The sequence below is a fragment of the Alexandromys fortis genome, unplaced genomic scaffold (assembly GCF_014885135.2).
Source record: "Alexandromys fortis isolate MF-2015 unplaced genomic scaffold, M_Fortis_MF-2015_v1.1 scaffold_84, whole genome shotgun sequence".
In the NCBI taxonomy this organism is placed as follows: Eukaryota; Metazoa; Chordata; class Mammalia; order Rodentia; family Cricetidae; genus Alexandromys; species Alexandromys fortis.
Window position 1 is genome coordinate 7,595,340 of NW_026068017.1, and position 22,649 is coordinate 7,617,988.

General features: G+C 43.7%; 1 protein-coding gene across 1 annotated transcript in view; it reads left to right on the top strand.

Moving 5' to 3' along the window:
• The first annotated feature begins 12,369 nt into the window (after nucleotides 1-12,369).
• Nucleotides 12,370-22,649, top strand: part of Dnah9 (dynein axonemal heavy chain 9) — a 328,862-nt gene continuing 318,582 nt past the window's right edge. Inside the window, 2 exon segments of the mRNA XM_050162584.1 lie at nucleotides 12,370-12,796; nucleotides 20,236-20,432. Of these exon segments, the coding sequence (XP_050018541.1) occupies nucleotides 12,386-12,796; nucleotides 20,236-20,432 (608 nt within the window). The 5' untranslated portion in view covers nucleotides 12,370-12,385.

Genomic DNA, 22,649 nt, shown 5'->3' on the forward strand with positions numbered 1-22,649 from the left:
CTCAGTGCCCCATTTTATAATTGGGTTGATTAGCCTTTTACAGTCTAGTTTCTTGAGTTCTTTATATATTTTAGAGATCAGACCTTTGTCAGTTGCGGGGTTGGTGAAGATCTTCTCCCAGTCAGTGGGTTGCCTTTTTGTCTTAGTGACAGTGTCCTTAGCTTTACAGAAGCTTCTCAGTCTCAGGAGGTCCCATTTATTCAGTGATGCCCTTAATGTCTGTGCTGCTGGGGTTATACATAGGAAGTGGTCTCCTGTGCCCATGTGTTGTAGAGTACTTCCCACTTTCTCTTCTGTCAGGTTCAGTGTGTTCAGACTGATATTGAGGTCTTTAATTCATTTGCCCAAGGTATTTGTTGCTATCATTTCTTTACTCATCCTGCTGGGGCTCATACCCAGAGATTTGGGCATTCCAGACAAGGGGGGGGGTCCCACAACTGAGCAATATTCCAAGCCCCCTTTTAATTGTATGCTTTCTTTTGCCACTGGTTCCCATTGAGTTGTTTGGACTGACATTAAACTCTCTCTACAGCCCACACAGACCTTGAACTTGCCACCTTTTTCCGTAGCCTCCCTACCCTTGGCATTATGGGCCTCTTCTTTTGCTTCCCCAACCTCCTTCTGTATCTCAGCAAAGGCTCTTTTGTGTTCTTTGTGAGGAAATCTGCTTATTGGAGACCAGATCTCTTTATTCCTTTACACTTAGATGAATAATCTCTTAGTCTGTTGGCTGGGCCTTGTATAATTCAAAGCCAAGTTTTAGAACTAAATCACACACTCATAGTCATGCAAAGCCTCCCCCCCCCCACCGCCCCCGTGCATGTGCTTGGCTAGTATGGTATAAGAAAGTAAATTGTGTGGCCATCACAGCTATGTGTTAAAAATGATTCAGAGTCAAATGGCTGTTTCAGGATGAATCTATTCTCCCCCGGGGCCTAAACCAGCATTGCCACTCACTGGGTGGAGAGCCATAGGACAGCATGGAGACGCATGACAAACCCCAGTTACTCCCTCGGAATCTATTCCCTACTCATAACTGCCATCACATTCTATCTGCTTATATTACCAAAGAACCAGAGCAGGAAGTGAAAATGTAATATATGAAATAATCCCTACAGTAATCCTCCCAGCTGTGAGGAAACACCTCCAGATGAGAAAGAACCGAGAAGGCTCTGAAATGTGGGGTCAAAACTCTTTGAACAGGCTTTAGTTCTGATCTGAAATACTTTAAGTGACAAAATGAAAAGAGAGAAAGAAAAATTCTTAAATGTTAAAATGATATTTCAACAGTCTTGACCTACAAAGAGACAAACATCAAGCTGTCTTTTGACTTCTCTTCCAAGCTAAATTCCAGAAGCCATGGAAGCCTCTTTAGAGAGGTTTTATAGGGTGGTAGTTAGAGACATAAGTGCAGGAGCAGCCTGGGGAACTCTCCTCAAGGACAAGTGTAAGTCTCTTGACTTACATCAGAGAAAAAGGCCAGTTGGTATGAAGCACATTTGGGTTTAATAGAAATTGAATTAAATTATTAAATTAAATTAGGAACTAAAAGGATTCATTATAGGTTTAAGGGTTGAGAGATGACATAGGACTCCATTGGTACCCACCATACCCCTGTGTGGGAAGTCCTGAGGATTGAACACAGTATCTCACAAATGCAATGTCCACTGTCACTGAGCTGTACCCCTAACCTTCTTTTCATTGTTATTGAAGAGAGAGTCTTAGTAAATCTCAAGATGACCTTTAACCTTCTCTGCAGACCAGGCTAGGCTTGATCCTCCTGCCCAAGTCTCCTGAGTAACTGGTATTGTTGAGGCAGGCAAGTTGAGGAGACAGTTTATTACCATGGGACTCTGTTTCATTTCAGTTATGAACAGGAACAAGGCTCTTAGAAACCCAGCTCCTTTATCTGCAAGTAATACACACATGCACTTCTCCAAAACAACACACTCAGTGATCTCAAATCCCCTCACACACAAACCTGCATCAGGCTTCATATAAGCCCTTCTGTGAACCATGGTATTTGTTTCTCTGCCCCTAGCAAAAGCCAACTTCAGACAGGTTCTATTCAAACCTATTCCCCAACCTGCGTGTCTGGCTGTGGAAACCAGAAGGGTTATCCCAGGCTAAACTGGCTTCAGGTGCATATGTAGTAAGGCAAATTCTGTACTCAATTAAACTTTTGGTGAGAATTTGTTTACCATCTTATGCCTATGTATAACTGGACACATATATGAATAAAGCCAGATAGATGCATTGTGGAAAGGGACCTAAATATCAATCAAAATAGAGAATCACCCAAACTATACAGCTTAGTAACCAACTCTTTTTTCATTTTAAGAAAAAGAATAATTAGGAGGAATCAAGATGACAGACAACACTCAAGAGTCTCCAGGAAACAATCTAGAAAAAGCTGAAAATCAATGATTAGGCAAGCAATGGGCACACTAAGGTTCTTCCCCTTGGCACTGGAAACCAACATATCAGAAACAAGGTGCAATTTTATGAAGGTTCTATTGAACTGGCATCTTCGAAACCTATGCATGAGGGAGAGAAAGAGAGAGAGAGAGAGAGAGAGAGAGAGAGAGAGAGAGAGAGAGAGAGGGGAGAAAACAAACAAATGAAAATAAATGTATAAAAAGAATAAGAAGTTGGATTCATTGATATGCTGCTTCCAAGAAACACACCTCACCACCAAAGACAAGCATTAATTATCTTGTGGGGAAAGAATGGGAAAGCTGTTCCAGGCACTGAGAACTAAGAAGCAGGTGGGTATTGCTATTCTAATATTTAACAAGATAGGCTTCAAAACAACTGGTCAGGAAGAACAAGAACGGTCACCTGGAGCTGATTAAATACACAACCCATGAAGAGGACATAACAATTCTCCACTGTGAGCACTAGTGAAGACTCAGGGGAACTATGCCATTCCCAATAGCTCAACATAAAAAAAAATCAAACACTTTGGAACAAGCTTTAGCAAGGGAGAGAAAGATCTCTAGAGAGCAAACTTTCCAATGCTGGCGAAGACAACTAAAGAGCACCTTAGAGATAGCGAGGACTCCAGTGTTCATGGATTAGGCACAATTTTGTGAAAATAGTTGTCCTACCAAAAGCAATCAACAGATTCAGTGCAACTCCCCTCCGAATTGCAGCACCATTCTGTACAGGAAAAAAAATGGCTTAAAATTCATGTTGAGGCACAAAAGATCATAGATAGGCAAATCACTGCTGAGTAGTAATAAGGTTAGAGGTATCACCCTGTTGCTTTCCAGTTATCCTACTGAGCCACGGTCATAAAAACAGCACAGCAATGGCACAAAAACAGACATGTGGGTCAATGGAATAGAACAGAGGACCCAGATATAAATTCACAAAGATACAGCCAGGCGATTGTTTACAAAGAAGCCAAAAATACACATTGGAGAACAGACAGCCTCTTCAACAGATGGTGCTGAGGACACTGGACAAAGGAAAATGAATGTAGATATTTATCTCTCCCTCCATACAAGACTCAATTCCAAATAGATGGGAGACTGTAGTGTGAGACCTCGAGCAAACTACTAGAGCAGAAAACACTTGAAGACAGAGGCATGGGTGAGGCTGTTCTGGATACCACTCTGGATGTTCAAGAAATCAGGCCAACAACTGACAGAATGAAACCTCAGAAAATTGTAGAGTATCTGTATAACCAAGGAAACCATCAACCAAGTAAAGAGGCAGTCTACAGAATGGGAGAAAATCTTCACTAGTTATATGTCTGACAGAGTATTAATATCTAGAGTATACAAAGAAACCCAAAAATAATAAGCATCAATAAAATCACGAAAAGTAACCTATAGAAATGAACAGAGATTGCAAAAGAATAAATACAAATACCTAGCCAACATTTTAAAAGTATGAAACATCATTAGCAATCAGAGAGATGCAAATTAAAATGATTTTTTTTTTTTGGATCCCATCTTACCCCAGGCATAACGGCCATCATCAGAAGTGCAAATGACAGCAAATGTTGGTGAGGATGTGGAGAAAGGGGACCATGTGTTTGATGATGAACTGTAAAACAGTACGGCCACCATGTTCTGTATGTTTTCCAAAGGGCATAAAACAACCATGTGACCCAAGTTTGTCATTACTGAGCATATAGCCAAGGTTTTCTGTATCCTAAAACAAAGATATTTTCCTGTCTCAGTCCCTGCTGCTCCTTAGTAAAGAAAGGAAATCAGGACTATGAGGTAAATACACACAGTGGAATTGTATTTAACTGCAATGAAAGTTGCCAGAAAATGGGTGGACCTGGAAAACAATAAACTAAGTGAATTTACCCAGGTCCAGAAAGACAAATAGTGCACGCTTGCTCACATATGGACCCTAGTGTCACATATTTACAATTGTGTGTTTACTTTGTTGTGCAGGGAGAAGCTGTGAAGCTAGCGAGGAGTCATTAGAGGAAGGACTAAAAATAAATAGCCCTTAAGAGAGAGCACAGTAGAACATCAATGACTCAAAAGTAGAGGTGGGGAACAGAAAGGTTTAAGCAGAGATAGAGGTGGGGAAAGGGGGCAGAAGTGAGTTAACTGAAACCAAAGATATGTGAAAATATATACAAAAATCTAGTATTTTTAAGTCAACTAAAATACAATTTTTAAAAATTTTGAATGGGAGTATTCTACAAAGATGCTCCCTTTAGTCCCATGATTATAAATCAAATTCCAGTTCCAGGTGTGAAATACCTTCCTAAGTTGATGTTTAGGGAAGCGCCAGAGGTCCCTAAAACAAGATCAGTTATTGTCATTGCTCTTAGCTGCCCATAGAACTGGATGTGCTTTTGTGGGAGAGAGAAATGAAGTTTGGACTAAGCTTCTTCCCTGCCAGCTATCTTTCATAATGCCCCAGGGTGCTGGGGAGAAAAGTCATTAATGGTCTTACTCATCAGTGAGCCCCATGAACTCCAATATTATCCTACCAGGAATGTTGCACCCACTGGTGCAATAACAGAATGGTGCAACCAACCACATTTTGATTGGATTTGAAGCCTGCTCCACAGGAGGGAATTCATTCCAGGTACTAAAATTTTAGTTAACAGTCCATGGCTGTCAGGTCAAAGCCCTAGTATCCTTATGTTTTACTAAAAGAGCGTGAGGTCAAATTACTTTCTAAATGGCTGTTTATACTTAGGTTAATGATGATTTCAGCATTGGTCAGAGAAGCTTCTCTCTGCAATAGATGATGCTTAAAGCACAGACTTCATATTGGACAAAATGCTGAGAATATGTGACTGTTGGTTGCTGACCCTAAACAGTATATCTATATCGTCCTCCTCCCCAGTTCACAAGGGATACTGAAGAAGAAGAGGGAAAAAGAATGTAAGAACCAAAGGTTGGAGAGGAGTGCTGACGTTGGAACACGATATGACCACTGAACTCATAAATTCATAGCAGTCGTAGTTACCTGAATGAAGGAAGCACAAGATGGTGCCTGTCAACACCCCATCACAGATGTTCATGGCTATAGGGTAAGAGGAATCATTTTCATTAGTGCTATAGCTACTGGTAAGTCCCCTGTGTGCCACTAAATAATCCCAAACCCATGCTCATGGGAGCAAAATGCAAAACAAAAGACATGAAGGTAGGAGGGGGATTCCTTGTGAAGAAGAGTACTTGGCAGGAGTTGGAGGGTATGAGAAGATGCAAACATTTAATTTCTGTTGCTACGACGGGGAAAAAAACCTACAGCTAATATATTTTTAACTTTTAGCCTTACTAAAATGTTATGTTTATTATATTTTTAGCAGGCGTCTTGGGGCTTCTTTGCTGTGACAAGACAACATGACCTCAGCAACTCTTATAAAGGAAAATATTTAATAGGGTGACTCACTTACAGTTCACAGGTTCAGTCGATTATCACCAAGGTGATACATAGGGACATGCAGGTAGACATGGTACTAGAGCAGGAGTTGAGAAATAATGCATTTTGACTTGCTGACAACAGGAAGTAAACTGATTGTCACACTAAGTGAAGCTTGAGCAAAAGAGACCTCAAAGCCCACCCCCACAGTGACACATTTCCTCCAACAAGGCCACACCTACTTCAACAAGGGCATACCTTCTAATAGTGCCACTTCCTTTGGGCAACATTTTCTTTCAAACCACCACATTATACTCCCTGGCCCGCAAAGGCTTGCAGCCATATCATAATATGAAAATGCATTTAGTCCAACTTCAAAAGTTCCCATAGTCTATTATAGTCTCAACAATGTTTAACATTCCAAAGTTCAAAGTCTCTTCTGAGTTTCACACAACCTCTTAATTGTAATATCATACAAAATGAAAAGCAAAAAGCAAATCACATACTTCCAACATATAATGGCACAAGATATACATTACCTTTCTAAAACATAGGGAAGGGAAGCAGAGTGAGGAAATACTAGACCAAAGCAAGAATGAAAAGCAGCTGGGAAAACTCCATCTGTATCTCCATGTTGGATGTCAAGGCGCTCTTCACATCTCCAACTCCCTTCAGCTTTGTTGACTGTAACTCACTTCTTACTCTTGCGCTAGTTCCACTCCCTGTTAGCAGATCTCCTCAGGCAAGTGTCCCACAGTTCTGCAATCTCCAACATCTCGGGGTCTCCAAGGCAATCCAAGCTTCAACTTCACAGCTTCATGCAATGGTCTTTCTAAACCTCCATGAAGGGACACCGCTGGCTGACCTTACCAGTTTTCCTTAGTCTCAGACACAAATTCGAATACTATAGTTCCTTCTGCCTATGCTTACCTCCAGAACCTCATCTCCACAGCTGCCAAGTTCTGCTGTTTGCTGGTACTGAAACATGGTCCCCTCATTCAATATCTTCACCAGCTTTCTGGGTTTTTTTTTTGTTTTGTTTTGTTTTGTTTTTTTTTATGGTTTCCTTTACTGCCTAAGGTTAGTCGTCCTCAAACTGGATCTACTATAGACTGGGCTGGCCTCAAACTCACAGATCTGCTAGCCTCTGCCTCTACAGTGCTGGGATTAGAAGCATGCACCACCCCCACTTGGATATAAGTTTTTCTTTAATTCATTTTCACAAGTTGGAAACTTAGCTGGGAAGAACCTTGTTTTGAGGTCACCACACCCTTTATTCCCTTTCTTAATCTGTTGACCTCCCTGAACCCAGGATTCAGCTCTATTCCACTACCTGATGCCCCCTTTCTCAATCTGTGTGTTTTGTACTTTTCTTACTCAGCTTGCACCTTTTCATTATAAATCTTCACTAGAGTTAACACTAGTCATCACAAGACAGAGTTTATACAAGGCTGTTTTGAGATTTCCTCTGCTAACAGAATTAATCCAGAACTTTTCACTTAAGACTCAGGAAGGCTTTTTAGACAAGAACAAAAAAAAAAGCCACATTCTTCACCAAAATATCACAAGAATAATCTCTAGATTTAGAATGTTGCATTCTAAAATTCTTCTCCTCTGAAACCTCTTGAGCTAGCCCTCCACAGTTAAAATAACTGTTAGTAGCATTGTCTTTCATGCTCCTATTACTATGGCCCATTAAGCAGCATTTAAAGCATTTAACTGCATTTCTTTTTTTATTTTTTATTTTTTTTAGTTGTTGCAAAAAATTCCACCTCCTCCCCGTTTCCTCCCCCTCCTCTCATACATCACCCCTCCCCTCCCCCTCTCCTCCTCCCTTCCACTCCATTCCCCCTCCCTCTCGAGAATGAAGAGCAGTCCAGATTCCCTGCCCTGCGGGAAGTCCAAGGTCCTCCCATTTCTATCCAGGTCCAGGAAGGTGAGAGTCCCAAGGTCCATATTTTTTCAAACAAAAGCATAGTTAGGCCTATCACTGAAATATTCTAGTCCCTTATACCAACTTCTGTCTTAGGGTTTCTATTTTTGTGAAAAGAAAACATGACCACATCAACTCTAATAAAGGAAAACACTTAATAGGGGGGTGGCTAACTTACAGTTTGGGGTTCAGTTCATTATCATCATAGTGGGTCATGGCAATGTGTTGGCAGACATGGTACTGGAGCAGTAGCTGAGAGTTAATACATCTTGAATAGCAAACAACAGGAAGTTTAGTGTCACACTAAGCAAAGCTTGAGCATATAAGACCTCAAAGCCCACCTCCACAGTGACACACATCCTCCAACAAGGCCACACCTCCTAATAGTGCCACTCCCTCTGGGGGCCATTTTCTTTTAAACCATCACAGATGAGATTATTGCAGCCTATAAGTCCAGGTTATATTCCATCATTATGAGGAAACAAAGGCAGGAATTTCATGTAGCTAAGCATATTACATATTACAAGGGAAATGAATGCACTTCTGATCACTTGATTGTCCTCCACGTGATTTCTCCATCTTAGATGGTTCAGAACCCCTACCTAGGGAATGGTGCTAACAACAGTAATCTGGTGTTTCAGAATATTTGTCTACACTGTAAAGATGTGTCTCTGCCTAAAGCACCTTATGCCTGGTTTAATAAAAAACTGAATGGCGAATAGTGAGGCAGAAGATAATAAGGCAGAATTTCCAGATAGAGAGAGGAAGAGGAGGCTGAGTCTAAGTGTGCAGGGGAGAGACCAGGAGACACAGAGAGGAAACAGGGGGTATAAGATCAAAGAGAGGCAATGCCACGTGATGGAATATAGATGGGTACAGATGGGTCGATTTAAGTTCTAAGAGCTAAGGCTCAACTTTCATAATTAGTAACAAGCCTCCATGTCATTATTTGAGAGTTGGCTGACAGGATAGAAAAAGCTTTAAAGCTTAATTAACTTAGCTGAGAAAATTCTCCACAAACATATCCATAGGCCCACCCAATATAGATAATTCCTCCATTGAGGCTATCTTCACATTCTAGGCTGTGTTCAATCGAAAAAGCTAACCTTTACAGCTATGGTCAGTGACATAACCAAAGTTCATTAAAAACGCATATGAAATGATCAAAAACTAAAGAAAAACAGTAAGTAAAACAACTCATATGTTTAACCTTCTAATCTTCATTTAATTACTTGATCTTTAACAGTGCTATAAATCATATCCTTTGAGAAATGTAATTTTAAAATCCACAAAATTGTACACATAACCATTATAATGCTACCTAAGTATAACTCTCTTATGAAGGCTGCACTCACATCTATGGGTCGTAGACTAATTTTTCTACACAACTGTTGGTTTAACTACTTCCTAAACTAAATTTCCTTCACCCTCAATTGTCCTGAAATAGTTTCTGTGACCTAGTCAAAGATGCAACTTTCCTTTTATGGAGGTCTCAAAGGAGACAAAGAACTGCTCAGGCTGCTGGTGGCAGTGCTGGGCTGTCCCCTTTCCATCCGAACTGGTACACATCCAAATATGGGCATAGGTTTCTGGAGAGAATCATCTTTCATAGTCTGAGCAATAGCTATCTGCAAAACTTTGAAGTTACATTGTTCAGAGGCTTAAAAAGGTTAAGTAGAGATGCTTGGTCTGCTTCTTGGTTTTGTTCCAGTTCTACTGCTATCGAGAGACACCATGACCAAGGCAACTCTTGATTTCTTATTTATTTGTATTTATTTGAGAGAGGACCTTCCTATATAGCCCATAGCCCAAGTCAGTCTTGCCCTTGCCTGTGATTACCTTAGTTTCCCTAGTGCAGGGATTGTAGGCATGAGCAACTATACTATGTTTATTTATTTATTTATATGTTTGTTTGTTTATATTGTGCACTATATAATTATATATAATGAAGAAAACATGTATAAACATGGCAAAAATGTTAGCTCATGTCTGGACAAGGACAATAGACATGCTAACATGGGTGAGGGAAAACTCACGAGGTCTCAACCCTAGATAAAGAGATAAAGGCAAATAAGAAATGCTGAGAGCAGGAGTAACTGTCTTCCCCAGGGAAGAGCACACCAATGGTTATCTAACGCTAAATGGTCAGCTCTGAAAATATAAACAGGTAAGTAACATGCAGACTGAGCAAGTCGTATGTACCTAGGAACACACACTAGCAATTAAAGAAACAAAGGCTATAAATTGGAAAAGAGCCTCCTGCCCACAGTCAACACTGACCTGCCAGTTTGGAGAGTATGCCATCTTGCAGGTGACACTCCAAGCCTGCTCAGGCCTTCAGGTGGTTGACAGAGCCCTGATGAGGTTTTTACATTCAGCATCACAAAGGATCCTAATCCACAACCATCTAGACAAGCTGTTTTCAAACTCTTCACCCTCTGCACAATATCTGGGATTATGTATTTATTGCTATTTTAAACTGCCAATACCTATTCAATATAGGGAAAATACCAATTGTTTTTAAATAAAACCTATAAAAAAATTTCCCCCAAAAAGTCAGCTTCTAAAATGAACAGAAGGTGTGTTCTAGAGCAACAGAAAACCAGATGGCAGTGTTTGGGAGACTTCACCTTCAGGCAGACATCTTCAGGGACTCATTCACCTTCACTATATCATATGTACACACATGCCTATACATTCTCATGTGCACACAAATACTTCATACCAGTCAGATGCGGATGTGGGGCATCTTTCTCTATGGTCCCCGGCCATATTTCCTTGACAAAGGGTCTCTCATTGGACCAGAAGTTCACTGCTAGGCTCAGTAGCCAATGAGCTCTTAGGATCCTCCTGTCCCTGGCCCCCAGTGCTGGGGTTACATCTATGCATAGCTTTCAGCCTAGGTTGTGCAGGGTGGGAGTTAAACTCAAGTCTTCGTGCTTGCAAAGTAACTTCTCCTGCCCACTAACACCTCTCCCCATCCCATCAGTCACGCAGTTTGTATATAGTTGGGGCAAGCAGCAAGTGAGATAAAGGGGTGGGGGGAGCCAGGGTGCAAGTGGCACAAATTTTATTTGAAAGGCTTATAGGAAGTAAATGGTCCTGAGTTCATTCTGTATGCAAAACATAAGCAGATGGACACACTGGAGACATTTGCCACCCGAAATGGCCATGAGGACTTCTTATGGGAAGGAGTGAAGAAGCGGGGGTGGGGGTGAGAAGGAGGGGAGGGAGGTCAGAAGGAAGGAAGGAAGGAAGGAAGGAAGGAAGGAAGGAAGGAAGGAAGGAAGGACGGACGGAATTATGGCATATGTAAAAAGCCTCTGACATTTCTATTTTTCCACAATGTCTTTTTGGAAATATCAATTATCAAATCCATTTTGTCCCTCTCTTCCTAATTGCTCTGCTTGTTGTTCAATGCACCAGTGATCAAACACTCTGCATAGACATAATAGAGATCCATTTTCTAATGCAAACATTTCATCACAGAACCCCCGCGTCCCAGCTATTGAGAAATCAATCATTTTAGCTTCTAGGCACTGGTGCTGTCCTGAGGGGGTCTTGTTAAGCCACGCTGCCTTTGATAAGTGCCACTCTGTTAATGTTCCTTTGAAGCCTATTGTAAGCATCCACTTTACTAAGAAACCCTGCAGTCCCTGGGAGGTAATACAATCAGGTGCAAAGAGGAGATTCTTGCAGACCTGCCGGCCTCAGGCTGAGCGTCCATTTCCCTGGTACCCACACACCTTCCCCATTACTCACACATGCCTACGAAGGCCCAAACTCTCGATTCTGATCACGCAGAAAGACGGAGCTTGGGAGAAGTAATAATTTCCCTGGTCAGGAAGGGATGCTTAGCATGCCGCATATTTACAAGCGCTTTGGTACATTTAAGAACTGACCTGCGGCCACTCCCGCAGAATCACATCACCCAGGACAGCTACCCTTTTGGCAGATGAAGGCGTAGGCAGAGCAAGATACTGGGGAATATTTTTACAATAATTTATTATAAATGTTTGAAGCAGAGACATGCGAAATAGTTACTTGCCACTTGCACCTATCTAATTGTAAATTTAAATGAAACAATAAAGCCCCAAGTCTCACCAACAGATTGCACGTCTCTGTAAGCCTGTAATTGTTTTTTTGGGGGGAGTGACCCTCCCCCCAGACAGTACTCTACTAAAGTTTTAAGTTATCACCTTTGAAAAAGAAACTTATACTGTATTCTTACACTCGTGGTATTATGATTTGGCATTGGGAGTAACTTTTTAAATAATATATTTAGGATAGGTAAGAGATTTATGCTGTTTGTGTATGGAGGCGTCTGAAGACTTTAATCTGACCTTAGACAAAGGAATCCCACGCAAGCCTTTGCCTTGTTTTCTTCTGCACACCTCCAGTCAGTCTACCAGACCATCCTGGAAGTGGGAGCCTCCACCAGTTTCCCAGCAACCGCGACGCGACCCCGCCCCTTCCCAGCCCCTGCCTACCTTATTAACTTAGTGGGGCGGAGCTAGAATCCAGTACCCAATATAAGGAGAGCAGAGGCGGGAGAAGTTGGCATCCCCCGTCGCTAGGGAAACGGACGCGGCAGCAGGCAGCAAGATGCCAGGCTTGGAGGAGTCAGCCTCTCCAGCTGAGACCGGGGATGAGGAGGCCGGTGACCCGAGGCTGAGGCTCTTGGGGGCTTTCGTGACTCGGAGTCTGCGTCCAGTCCCGGGTGCTTGGGAGCGCTGCGCGGGCACAGCCGAGGTGGAACGGCTGCTGCAAGCCTTCCTGGACCAAGGTGCTACCGTGGAGCCGCGGCCGCTGCTGTTTGTGCAGCCTGGGCCCGGGGGCCTGGCAGTACGACCCTGCCTGGACGCAGGACCGGAGACCGGCCCGACTCGCGCCAAGGGGCTTTTTTTCTTGCGCACCAGGCCAGAGCCCCCGGGAAGTCACAGCCTCCGCGGCGCGGTGCTCTGCGGAGACCTGCCTGCTATGCCTCTGGAACACCTAGCCCCCCTGCTCTCCGAGGTGAGGGTGGGTGGGTGGCCCCTTGCTAGCGGAGGCTGGCAGGGGGTGCGCATGAGGGGCGGAGTCAGAGCCAAAAAGGTGGGGCGACATTGCAGGGGAGGGAGAGTGGACGGGGTTACAGTCAGAGGGCGGAGGCAAGGGGTGGAGTTTGAAAGAACGTGGTGTGAGGTTGGAGCACAGTCTGGGAGGGAGTGGAAGGGATTAGGGGCAAGGAAACCAAAACCCTGGTGAACTGTAAAGTAAACGCTGGAGGGGCAAGTCTAGGTGGAGGCCTGGCCACAGTAAGAATCAGCCTTGGGTCAGGGTCTTGCTTCAAGGGGAAGCCAGAGTGTGAAGTGCCAAGTCCTGAGAGCTGAGGATAGGAAGTGATGATGGTGGTGGTGGTGGTGGTGGTGGTGTGTGTGGGGGAGGTATTTCAAGTGAGTCTGCTGGATGGAAGAAGCTGGGGTACTTTAAACATTGTTTTCCTTAGCAGAGGACTTTAGAGGGAGGCGGTCTGGTTTTGATTTTTATGTCATTTATTTGCCATGCAATCATTTACCAAGGTTGAGTATCATTTTGGAAATGGCCAGCAGGCATTGGGAAGGGTTTGTCCCTGCCCTGGGAAAAGGGACATAGATGGAGCCTCTAGCTCTCAGAGAATTTTCACAATCCAGGAGAGATTCTTGCTCCCCTTTAGACCTTCCCAAGTGGAAGAAAACTTCCTGCTAGTGGGACACATGTGCTTCTGGAGGTCAGTCCTCCCCAGGTCCAGCCAGTTGTGAAATTAGCGTATGGAGATACTAGCTGTGTGATTGGTGCCCTGGAAATAACACAGGAATAGAAAATAAGTTCTCATCCGTGAGATGCTTCCCTTAAAAGGCACAAACACACACACTTTTGATCCTATGGTAGAGCCAGGATCTTCCTTGCCACATCTAATGTTACCTCCCTAGTTGACGGAGAATTCCAAGGAGGAACATGATGGATGAGCAATCTCTCAGGACCAGAAATGCTAGACTTGCAATAACTTCCCTAATGTTTTTAAATTGAATGGTCTTATCGCCGTATTATGTTTAGACACTTTCTGTACAGAAGGCCACTTATGGGTCACATCCCCTAGTGAAGGGTGATAGGAAGTGTCCTTGACTTCAGAGGAAAGAAAGATTCATGTAGTCTAAAATGCTGCCTTGATCTTAGTGTTGCATTGACTACTGAGCAGGGAGTGGCAGTTAAGAGCCATATTGTTCTTGCAAAAGATCCATGTCAGGAAGCTCACAACCACCTATATGTAGCTCTAGCTCTGGGTGATTTGATGCCCCCTTCTGTAGGTATCTGAAGTCACGTGTGCACATGTGCTCACATAGATGCACATGGATATTTAATCTTAAAAACTAAATTAATTCTTTTTTTAAAGGTTCAGAGATGAGGCGTGTACTAGAATATGCAGAGGACTTGAGCACAACTCTGAATTGTGCAATCATGAGGAAGCACAATCCAGTAAGCGAAGTTTATTTTAGGGGCTGCAGAGATGACTTGATGCTTACAGAAGCACACTTCTAGAACCAGAGTTTTGTTCACAACACCCAAGTCAGGCAGCTCACAATAGTCTGAAACTCCAGCTCCAGAGGACCTGACACCTTCTATGCTTCATCAGCACCTACACTCATGTGGCATACATGCACACAGACCCACATGTATGTGCATAAGATAAAAAGACAATTTACTTTTTTAAAGATTTCTTTTTTATATTTTTGAGGCAGAGTCTCATGTAGCCCAGGTTGGCCTCTAATCTGCTTTGGAGCTAAGGATGACCTTTAACTCCTGATCCTCCTGCTTCCACCCCTCAAGTGCTAAGAGTACAGGAACATGGCACCAAATATCTACCTGATTTTTTTTAATTTAAATTGGAGACACAACTTCTCAGTCAAGGAATAAATGAATGAATGATGGAACATTTATACAGTGAAATATTGTAAGGCTGTTCAAAGGAATTACCAAAGCAGAAAACTTTTTAAAGTATTATTTTTACTTTGGAAAAAGCACATAAAATTCACCTGCGTCCCCCCCAGGAGTTTCTAACTGTACAGTACAATGTCATCAGACACAAATACCTCCAGATCTCCCCTACCCAACGTGGTTGAGACTACACTGACCCAACAACACACATGTCCCTATCCTCAGTCCCATCAAACAGTAGTCTCCAATTTGTCTTCAGAAATTTGAATGCTCTAGCTGTGGTGGTTTGAATAGGAATGGCCCCCATAGACTCATGTGTTTGAATGTTTGGCCCATAGGGAGTGGCACTATTAGGGGGTGTGGCCTTGTTGGAAGAATTGTGTCATTCTGGGGATGTACTTTGAGATCTCATATGTTCAAGCTATGCCCAGTATAGGAGGCAGCCTCCTTTTTCTACTTGTGGATCAAGATGTAGAACTTTTAGCTCCTTCTCCAGAACCATGTCTGCCTGCATGCTGTCATGAAGATAATGGACTGAACCATAAGCCAGTCCCAATTAAATCTTTTCCTTTATAGGATTTGCCATGGTCATGGTGTCTCTTCACAGCAGTAGAAACTATGCAAATGGAGTCATGTAGCATCTGTCTCTTTGTGGCTCTCAGTGTTTCTTATGACTCGACACTGTTATTCCAGTGATTAAAAGGTCCACCAATCACATGGCCTCTGGGTTACCTGAGTCTCCTCCAGTTTCCCTATACTTTCTGATCCGGTGCAAGCCCCAATCAGTGCCTCTGCATTTCTGTCTTGCTCTCTCCCATACCTTGACCACAACAGTCTCTGGACTCTGCTGGATATTGCCTTTTCAATGTCTCTTGGCCACAAGAGGAAACTTGTTCCTTGCCCAGCTTGAGAGGCAGAACCACCAATTATTGTTGTCATTCCACTGGATCATTTCACTTAGCCAGTGTCCTCACGGCTCTTATTGCTGTCACACACACACACACACACACACACACACACACACACACAAATATTATTTTCTTTTGTTAAAGGCAAATAGTATTATGCTGTGGACATGTATGTCTAGGAGGTGTTTTTTTGATCACTGGTTGATGTGGGAAGGCCCAGCTCACTGTGGATGATAGCACCTCTGGGCGGGTGGCCCTGGAGTCTATAAGAAAGCAGGTTGGTAGGTCTTGTTTGAGATAGTGTGTCACTGTGGGAGTAGACTTTGAGGTCTCCTATGCTCACTCCTAGCCAGTGTGGTTACAGTTGCTTCTTTTGCCTTTGGATCAAGAAGTAGAACTCTCAGCTCCTTCTCCAACACTATGCTACCTGAAGATAATGAACTAATTACACCTCTGAAAATGTAAGCTAGCCCTCTTTAAATGTTTTCCTTTATAAGTGTTAATCATGGTCATGATATCTCTTCACGATGAAGAGACCTAACTATGACAATGTGTGTGTACCCATGTGTGTGGAAGCCAGAGGACAACCTTGTGTGTTACTCTCCAGTTCACCTCCTTTGAAGCAAGATATCTCACTGGCCTGGGAAGTAGCTTCCCAGTGAACTAGATTGGCTGACCAGCAAACCTTGGAGCCCCTCGCTAAAATTCCCCGGCACTGGCATTAGAAATGTAGTCCACCACATGTAGTGCTTATATGGGTTCTGGAGATTAGACTCAGCCGCGTCTTCATGCTTGCAAAGCAGGCGCTTCTACAACTGAGCTATCTCTGCACCCTTAGAAGATGTTTTGAGACGATGTCTACCCTGGGTATCCCAGGCTGTCCTTGAACCCATGATCTTCCTGTCTCAGCCTGTGGCATGACATCTGGCTATTATTCTCTTTAAATCAATCTTGGAATGTGTCCTCCTGCTCCACTAGCCTTTCCTGCCTCCCTAGAAGAGGAGAGCAGCAGTATTTTCAGTGGTGCTGCTGGTCCACATCAAGCGACTGTAATCAGTGCCAATCCCACTGGCTCTGTGGATGGCTCATGGTTCATCTCTGCTCCCCAGAGGCACATTCTTCCTTTGGCTCCCACCTTTCAGTTGTTTCACACAGTCAGGAATATGCCTCCTCGGTGTCTGCTGATGGTGCCTCCCCTCTTCCCAGCTTCCTAACATCAGAACCCTCTGTTCTCACTCCTCGGATATCTTCATTTGTATATAAGCCCTCTTTACTTTGGAACTCTGATTCAGTTTCAAAGTGTGCCAAACTACCTGTGTCTGACTCCTTCTAGCCCTGTTGTTTGCAACCTTAACCCCTTAACCCCCAATCCCCCTGGCAGGCTTACCCAGCTTGCCACCCAGAATCTCCTTCTTGAAATAGAACAGATGCATCAAATCCCTGGCATCCAAGTGCAAGCTGCTCACCCCCCTCAGGGGCTTCACCCTTATCCTGTCTCACATCCCATGATGTAATGACAGTCTTTTTTCTGTGGGTACTTAAGGATGGATTGAGATTCAGACTCTGCCTTGGAGATCCTACGAAAATCCTTTTCTTGTTCAGCCTTCTGCCCTGAGTTCAAATAAATGTGACTGAACTTAGCTTGTGATTTTGTTGTTGTTGTTTCTAACTCTCTGCTAAAATGTCTGTCTCTGCTCAAAACATGTTTCCAGAACAAACAGGCAAGAACTATCTATTTTGAAGCCATCCTCTCTGAATCCATTTTTTCTTTCCATGATTTCCTGGGCCACCCTGTCCAGCACACCCCTGTCTGTATGGCATGTCCATTGTATGAGCTGTAATAGTGTAATGGGAAGTGGCTATCAGTGAGCTGCAAAGAACAGTGAACCTTCAAGAGCAGCCTCTTTTGGGAGCTCACGTGGCCACTTGGTCTTTCTTTCCCTGGAAGTTCCCACTCCTCTAAATTACTTTGTTCTCCAGCTCCCTCTGTTTAAACAGTCAACTCCTCCAAAAGATGAATGTGCAAGAGTCATCTTCTCTTCCATGAAAAGTTGGGACAAAGGTTGGGTCTCACTCCCATCCATCTCTCAATGTGGGAAAGAGCCCCCAAAGACAAGCTGTGTTGGGTGGCCCAAATAAGTTCATTTTCATCCTCGAGATGGAGTCATGATTCTCAAGGTGGCTCTTTTTAGATGCCTACTCACATGCCCATAGGGTATATCATCATCTTTCCAAACCTGATTTATTTCCCTTTTCTTTGTCTTTTGGGGCCATTTCCATCAGCTCGTATTCATCCTGATGATGAGGGAAGGGTTGATGTCCCAGGTGTTGGAAACAGTAAAACACTGCAGACTCCTAATGCAGCAGATGATATGGACAGTGTTTACTCGCCATGTCTCCCAGTGAGAGGAGCACGTCACCCTACCAAACCATACCACGTGGAGCTGACTTTGAGATGAGAGTGAACCAGGGACTATGGCGGGGGGCATACTTTATCATATCAAGATAGAGTGATGCCCCTGGTTCCAGTGGGAGGATGTGATTGACTTATTTTTTGTTGTTATTAATTCCTGGGGCTAGTAAGGAAGCCTCCCAGTAAGGGCTGCCTCTAGTACCTGACTCCTCTTGGTGAGGAAAACTGTTTAGCTTGGAGAACATTCTCCAAGGAACAGATGAGATGGAAAATCATAGAAAGGTGTTGGAGGCTTTCCTGATTTCTCCAGAGGTCAAGGCAACATGTAACGTTGTAGCCCAGTCTTAAAGTCTTGCAGTACAGTGACCTGAAACAGAACATATATTGAGCTCTGAGAATGGTTCCTCTTCTCCCTCCCCTCCTTCCCCTTTCCTCTTTTCCCTTCCCTCCATTCCTTCTCCTCCCTAGCATCCTTCCCCTCCCCTCCCCTCTCTGTCCCTCCTTCCTTTCTTCTCTTCCCACTCATTCTTTGTTTTTTCTCTTCTTTTAGTTTTTTTTAAATTTATGATAGTGTTAAACATATCAGCATATTCCCCCATTCCTTCTTTAATTCTTCTCTCACTCCTACTGACCCCTTCTTCCTAAACAGTTTCCTTTGTGTGTCTGTGCATCTGTATGCTATCTTGTGCAAGTAATCAAGCTCATGTGTGTTCATGATTGCCAGAGTCATGCCATATCCAGAAGACAGCATTTTATACCTTTCTCTTCCTGTCCCCTGGTGCTACCATGCTATCTCTAGAAGACAACATTTTATATCTTTATGCCCCATTCCCTGGCACTGCCATGCCATTCCCAGAAGACAGCGTTTTATTCCTTCCTACCCCATTGCCTGATGCTCAAAGTCTGCCTTCCCCTCATCTACAGTGTCCCCTAGACCTTGGATAGGGTGGTGGAGATGTTCCACCTAGTCCTGAGCACTCAGCCACCCCTTATTTAGTACCTTGGTGGGTTCTGATTCTCTGCATCCATTGCCAAATGAGGCTCCTCTGTCTAAGGCTGAGGCTACACTAGCTTGTGGATGCTTAGAAGGTAGAATCTCAGTAATTTTTCTACTCCTGTAAAGAGACACCACAATCAAGGCAACGTATAGAAGTAAGAGCTAATGGGGGAGCCAGGCAGTGGTGGCGCACGCCTTTAATCCCAGCACTCCGGAGGCAGAGGCAGGCAGATCTCTCTGAGTTCAAGGCCAGCCTGGTCTACAAGGTGTGGAGCATGGCAGGAAGTAGGCACGGCACTGGAGCATTAGTTGAGTAGTTGAGAGCTCACATCCTTATCTACAAGTAGTTGGCAGAGATAATGCACCAGGAGTGGCACAAGTCTTCGGAAACCTAGGAACCCACCTCCAGGGGGGACACACCTCCTCCAACAAGGTCACACGCTCCCTGAAGAGTTCTACCAGTGGGGGACCAAGTGTTCAAACCTGAGCCGACAGGGCTATTCTCCTTCAAACCCCACTACACAGGCCATGTAACAACAGATATATTTATCAGAACCCCTGTAGCAGATTCTTCCATAGGGCCAACAGCTTCTTCCACCATGGCTTTTTCACCTGGCTTTCAATTCCACCCGTGTTTTCCCACCTGTGGAGTGGGCCTCAGTTCCAGTGAAGAAGCCATTGGTTATAAGCACAACATTCATGTTACTATCCCACCAGTGGGTGTATTTTGTCTGGTCAGTGTTGTAATACATTGTGTCTACATCTAGGTAGCATTATTGATAACGTTTCTTCCCCCAACAGCTTACATAGTACCTTCCAGCACTGTCTATCTCGATTCCGGTTTGATTTCTCTATATCCTCTATCCAAAGTGTGTGTTGTCTTTAGCATCAGGATTTTACTGTCTAGGTTTAGTGAGCAGCCCAAACCAGTGACAATAGACTATACTACTTTGAGTACCTTTGGGGGTTCCTCGGCCAGGAACTCATCGGGAGGTATCCCATGCCTGGTACTAGGAGTTTTGATTTAATAACCCATGACTTTTGGAAGCAATATTATCCAGCCACGCAGAATAGTTCTGTTCACACTCCTGTTTTTCTTCCTATTGAGACAAGGTCTCACCATGTGGCCCCGGCCAGCTTGAACTTGCAATTCTCTTGCCTTCTTGGTGTGTCTCTGTTGCAGGTCATTATCCCTGTCCTAGCCAATGAAAAGAACCATCTAGGCTGGCCCCACATGGTGTGCCAAGACATCAGGTATCATGCCCACTCCCTGCAGTGTGACCTCCTGGTAATCCTTGAACACATGAAGGGGAGAACCTTGCTGCCTCTTCCAGTTGGCTCAGAAAAAGTGGAATTCATGGATGGCCACGGTGAGCCAGTGTAAGTACCATCAGCCTGTAGGCATTGGTGATGGATGAAAGCTGTTCTGTCTGAGCATTCCTCCCAGGCCCTTTCCTCTTCCTGACCTGATGGGTCTCAGTCCACACACAAGCCCACTGTTGACTCTGTCAACCAATGTCCTTGGACTGTGTCTCCACACTGATGACGTCTCTTGCCGAGCTCTAATGCTAGAGGTCTTCTAAGGTTCTCTCAGCGATGTGGTCTTTTCCTCTACCCCGGATCACCTCAGGCACAAGAGCAGCCATGGCAGGTGCAGCGTCCTCAGGATGTGGCTCGTAGCTGGATGGTACCTAATCCAGCAGCTATGCAGCCTCTACCTGTTTTTCCCAGAGAACCGTGCCATAGAACTAACTTTCAGGCTTGTATTACTGTTTTGGCCTCCATTCCCCAGTCTGCACAGACTTTTCAGACCCTGAGGATTTTGTCCCCCTTAAGTCCAGGCAAATCTAGCTCTATTGGAGAGTCCATGCCTCTTGCCCCTGAGTGGGCATTACAATTCCAGCCTCCTTTGATTATGTTGGTTTTGTCTATTTATTTGAGACAGGCTCTCATTCTATGGCCTAAGCCTTCCTAGAACTTTCTATATAATCCAACATGGCCTCAGACTCAAGATTTTCCTACCTCAACCACTAGCCCAGGGCTGAGCTAACTGGCCTGTGCACTACACCAGACCCTCTGCTTTTTAATGTTATGTCTCCCATTGGCTTCCTCTCAAATAGTCCAGCTTTGATGTCCCTTTGTCTTTGTATCCAGGGGTATTTCCTCCCTCCAATCTAGTCTATGTATGTAAATATATTTTCCTATATTTTTACCCAGCCTTTCTATGTGTTTGTGGCAATAGGTCACCTTCCTGATTGAGAGTAGTCTGCCATATTGCCAGGTTTCTCTCAATGTGTGACCATCATTGTTTTTATTCAGAAGCCATGATATACCTGAAGAATAAGAAGTGCATGCAACCGCAGCCTGCTTCTTAGTACTTTTACGTGGGAAATGATTGTATAGCTATATACAATTTGAAGGAACATCCCCGTTAACTGGAAAGCTTATTGTAGTTTAATAAAAATATCCAATTTTCAAAATAAATACTATTAATCTCCCCCTTTATCTCGGTTTCTTTATGCCATACCTTAATAACATTCAGCTCATGTTTATAATTCCTTGCTGAGTTTGTCTCCTTTTGTTCAACTTTGATAATTTCCCTGAAGGCTGCATCATTTGAGGGAGGAGAGCATTTTCTTTTAATGTCTTTCATAATCACTTGTGCTGCATCATTTCTAAGAAAATATGAATTTCACATTAAGTTCAGGTGAGTTCCTCTTGTGAAAAATGTCATCTATGAATTTCCTGTCTCCATCACTATGCCCCTGTTACCTAGTATATGCAGTGTCCATGTAAGATTCTGACCAGCAGATGATTTTTATTTCAATTTATTTAAAATGAAAACATACTTACTATTATTGTGGTGTCTGAGGATGTATATGGTGTGGGTGTCTATGGGGTGTGTGTGTGTGTGTGTGTGTGTGTGTGTGTGTGTGTCCTATGCAAGCATGTGGAGATCAGAGGACACTTTCAGGAGTAAGTTCTCTCCTCCACCCCCTGAATTCTAGCGATAGAGCATAGGACATCACATTTGTGTGGCAGCTGTTTTTGGACCAAAGTCATCTCATCTGTTCTATTTTAATTTTAATCTTTTGTCATCATATATAAATCATTTAAAACAAAACAATGTGTTTGAAAAGGGATGCTTGGGAACCCGTTCTTTGCTGGAAACTTGAAGCCAGGATGGAATTGTCCTGACATCCAGAGCTGCGGGTGAGGATGGTTACATCTGCTGGAGGAGTGTGTAACCCATTTGTCCTTGCTATAGCATTAGGACTCACAACAAAGCAAGGGAGGCCTGGGGTGGTAGATGTGGCAAAGTGTCTCCTGGAAGAGCTGGTCAGTTGTGAGCTGCTAGGCTATGTAGGAAGCCTGTCCTCTGATGAGTCAAAAGAAGGGGATTGGGTGACCAACTCAATGCTTCATGCATTGACAGGATTTTATGCCTTTTAAAGTTCTTAAACCAGTGTTCAGAATATTGATGGGCCCCTGGCTGTACAAATAATGTTGAATGAACATAAGAATAAACATACTTCCCTAGAAAATGATTTGTACAATTGACTTGCTGATGGAAGTCTATTACTTGAGGGGAATCGT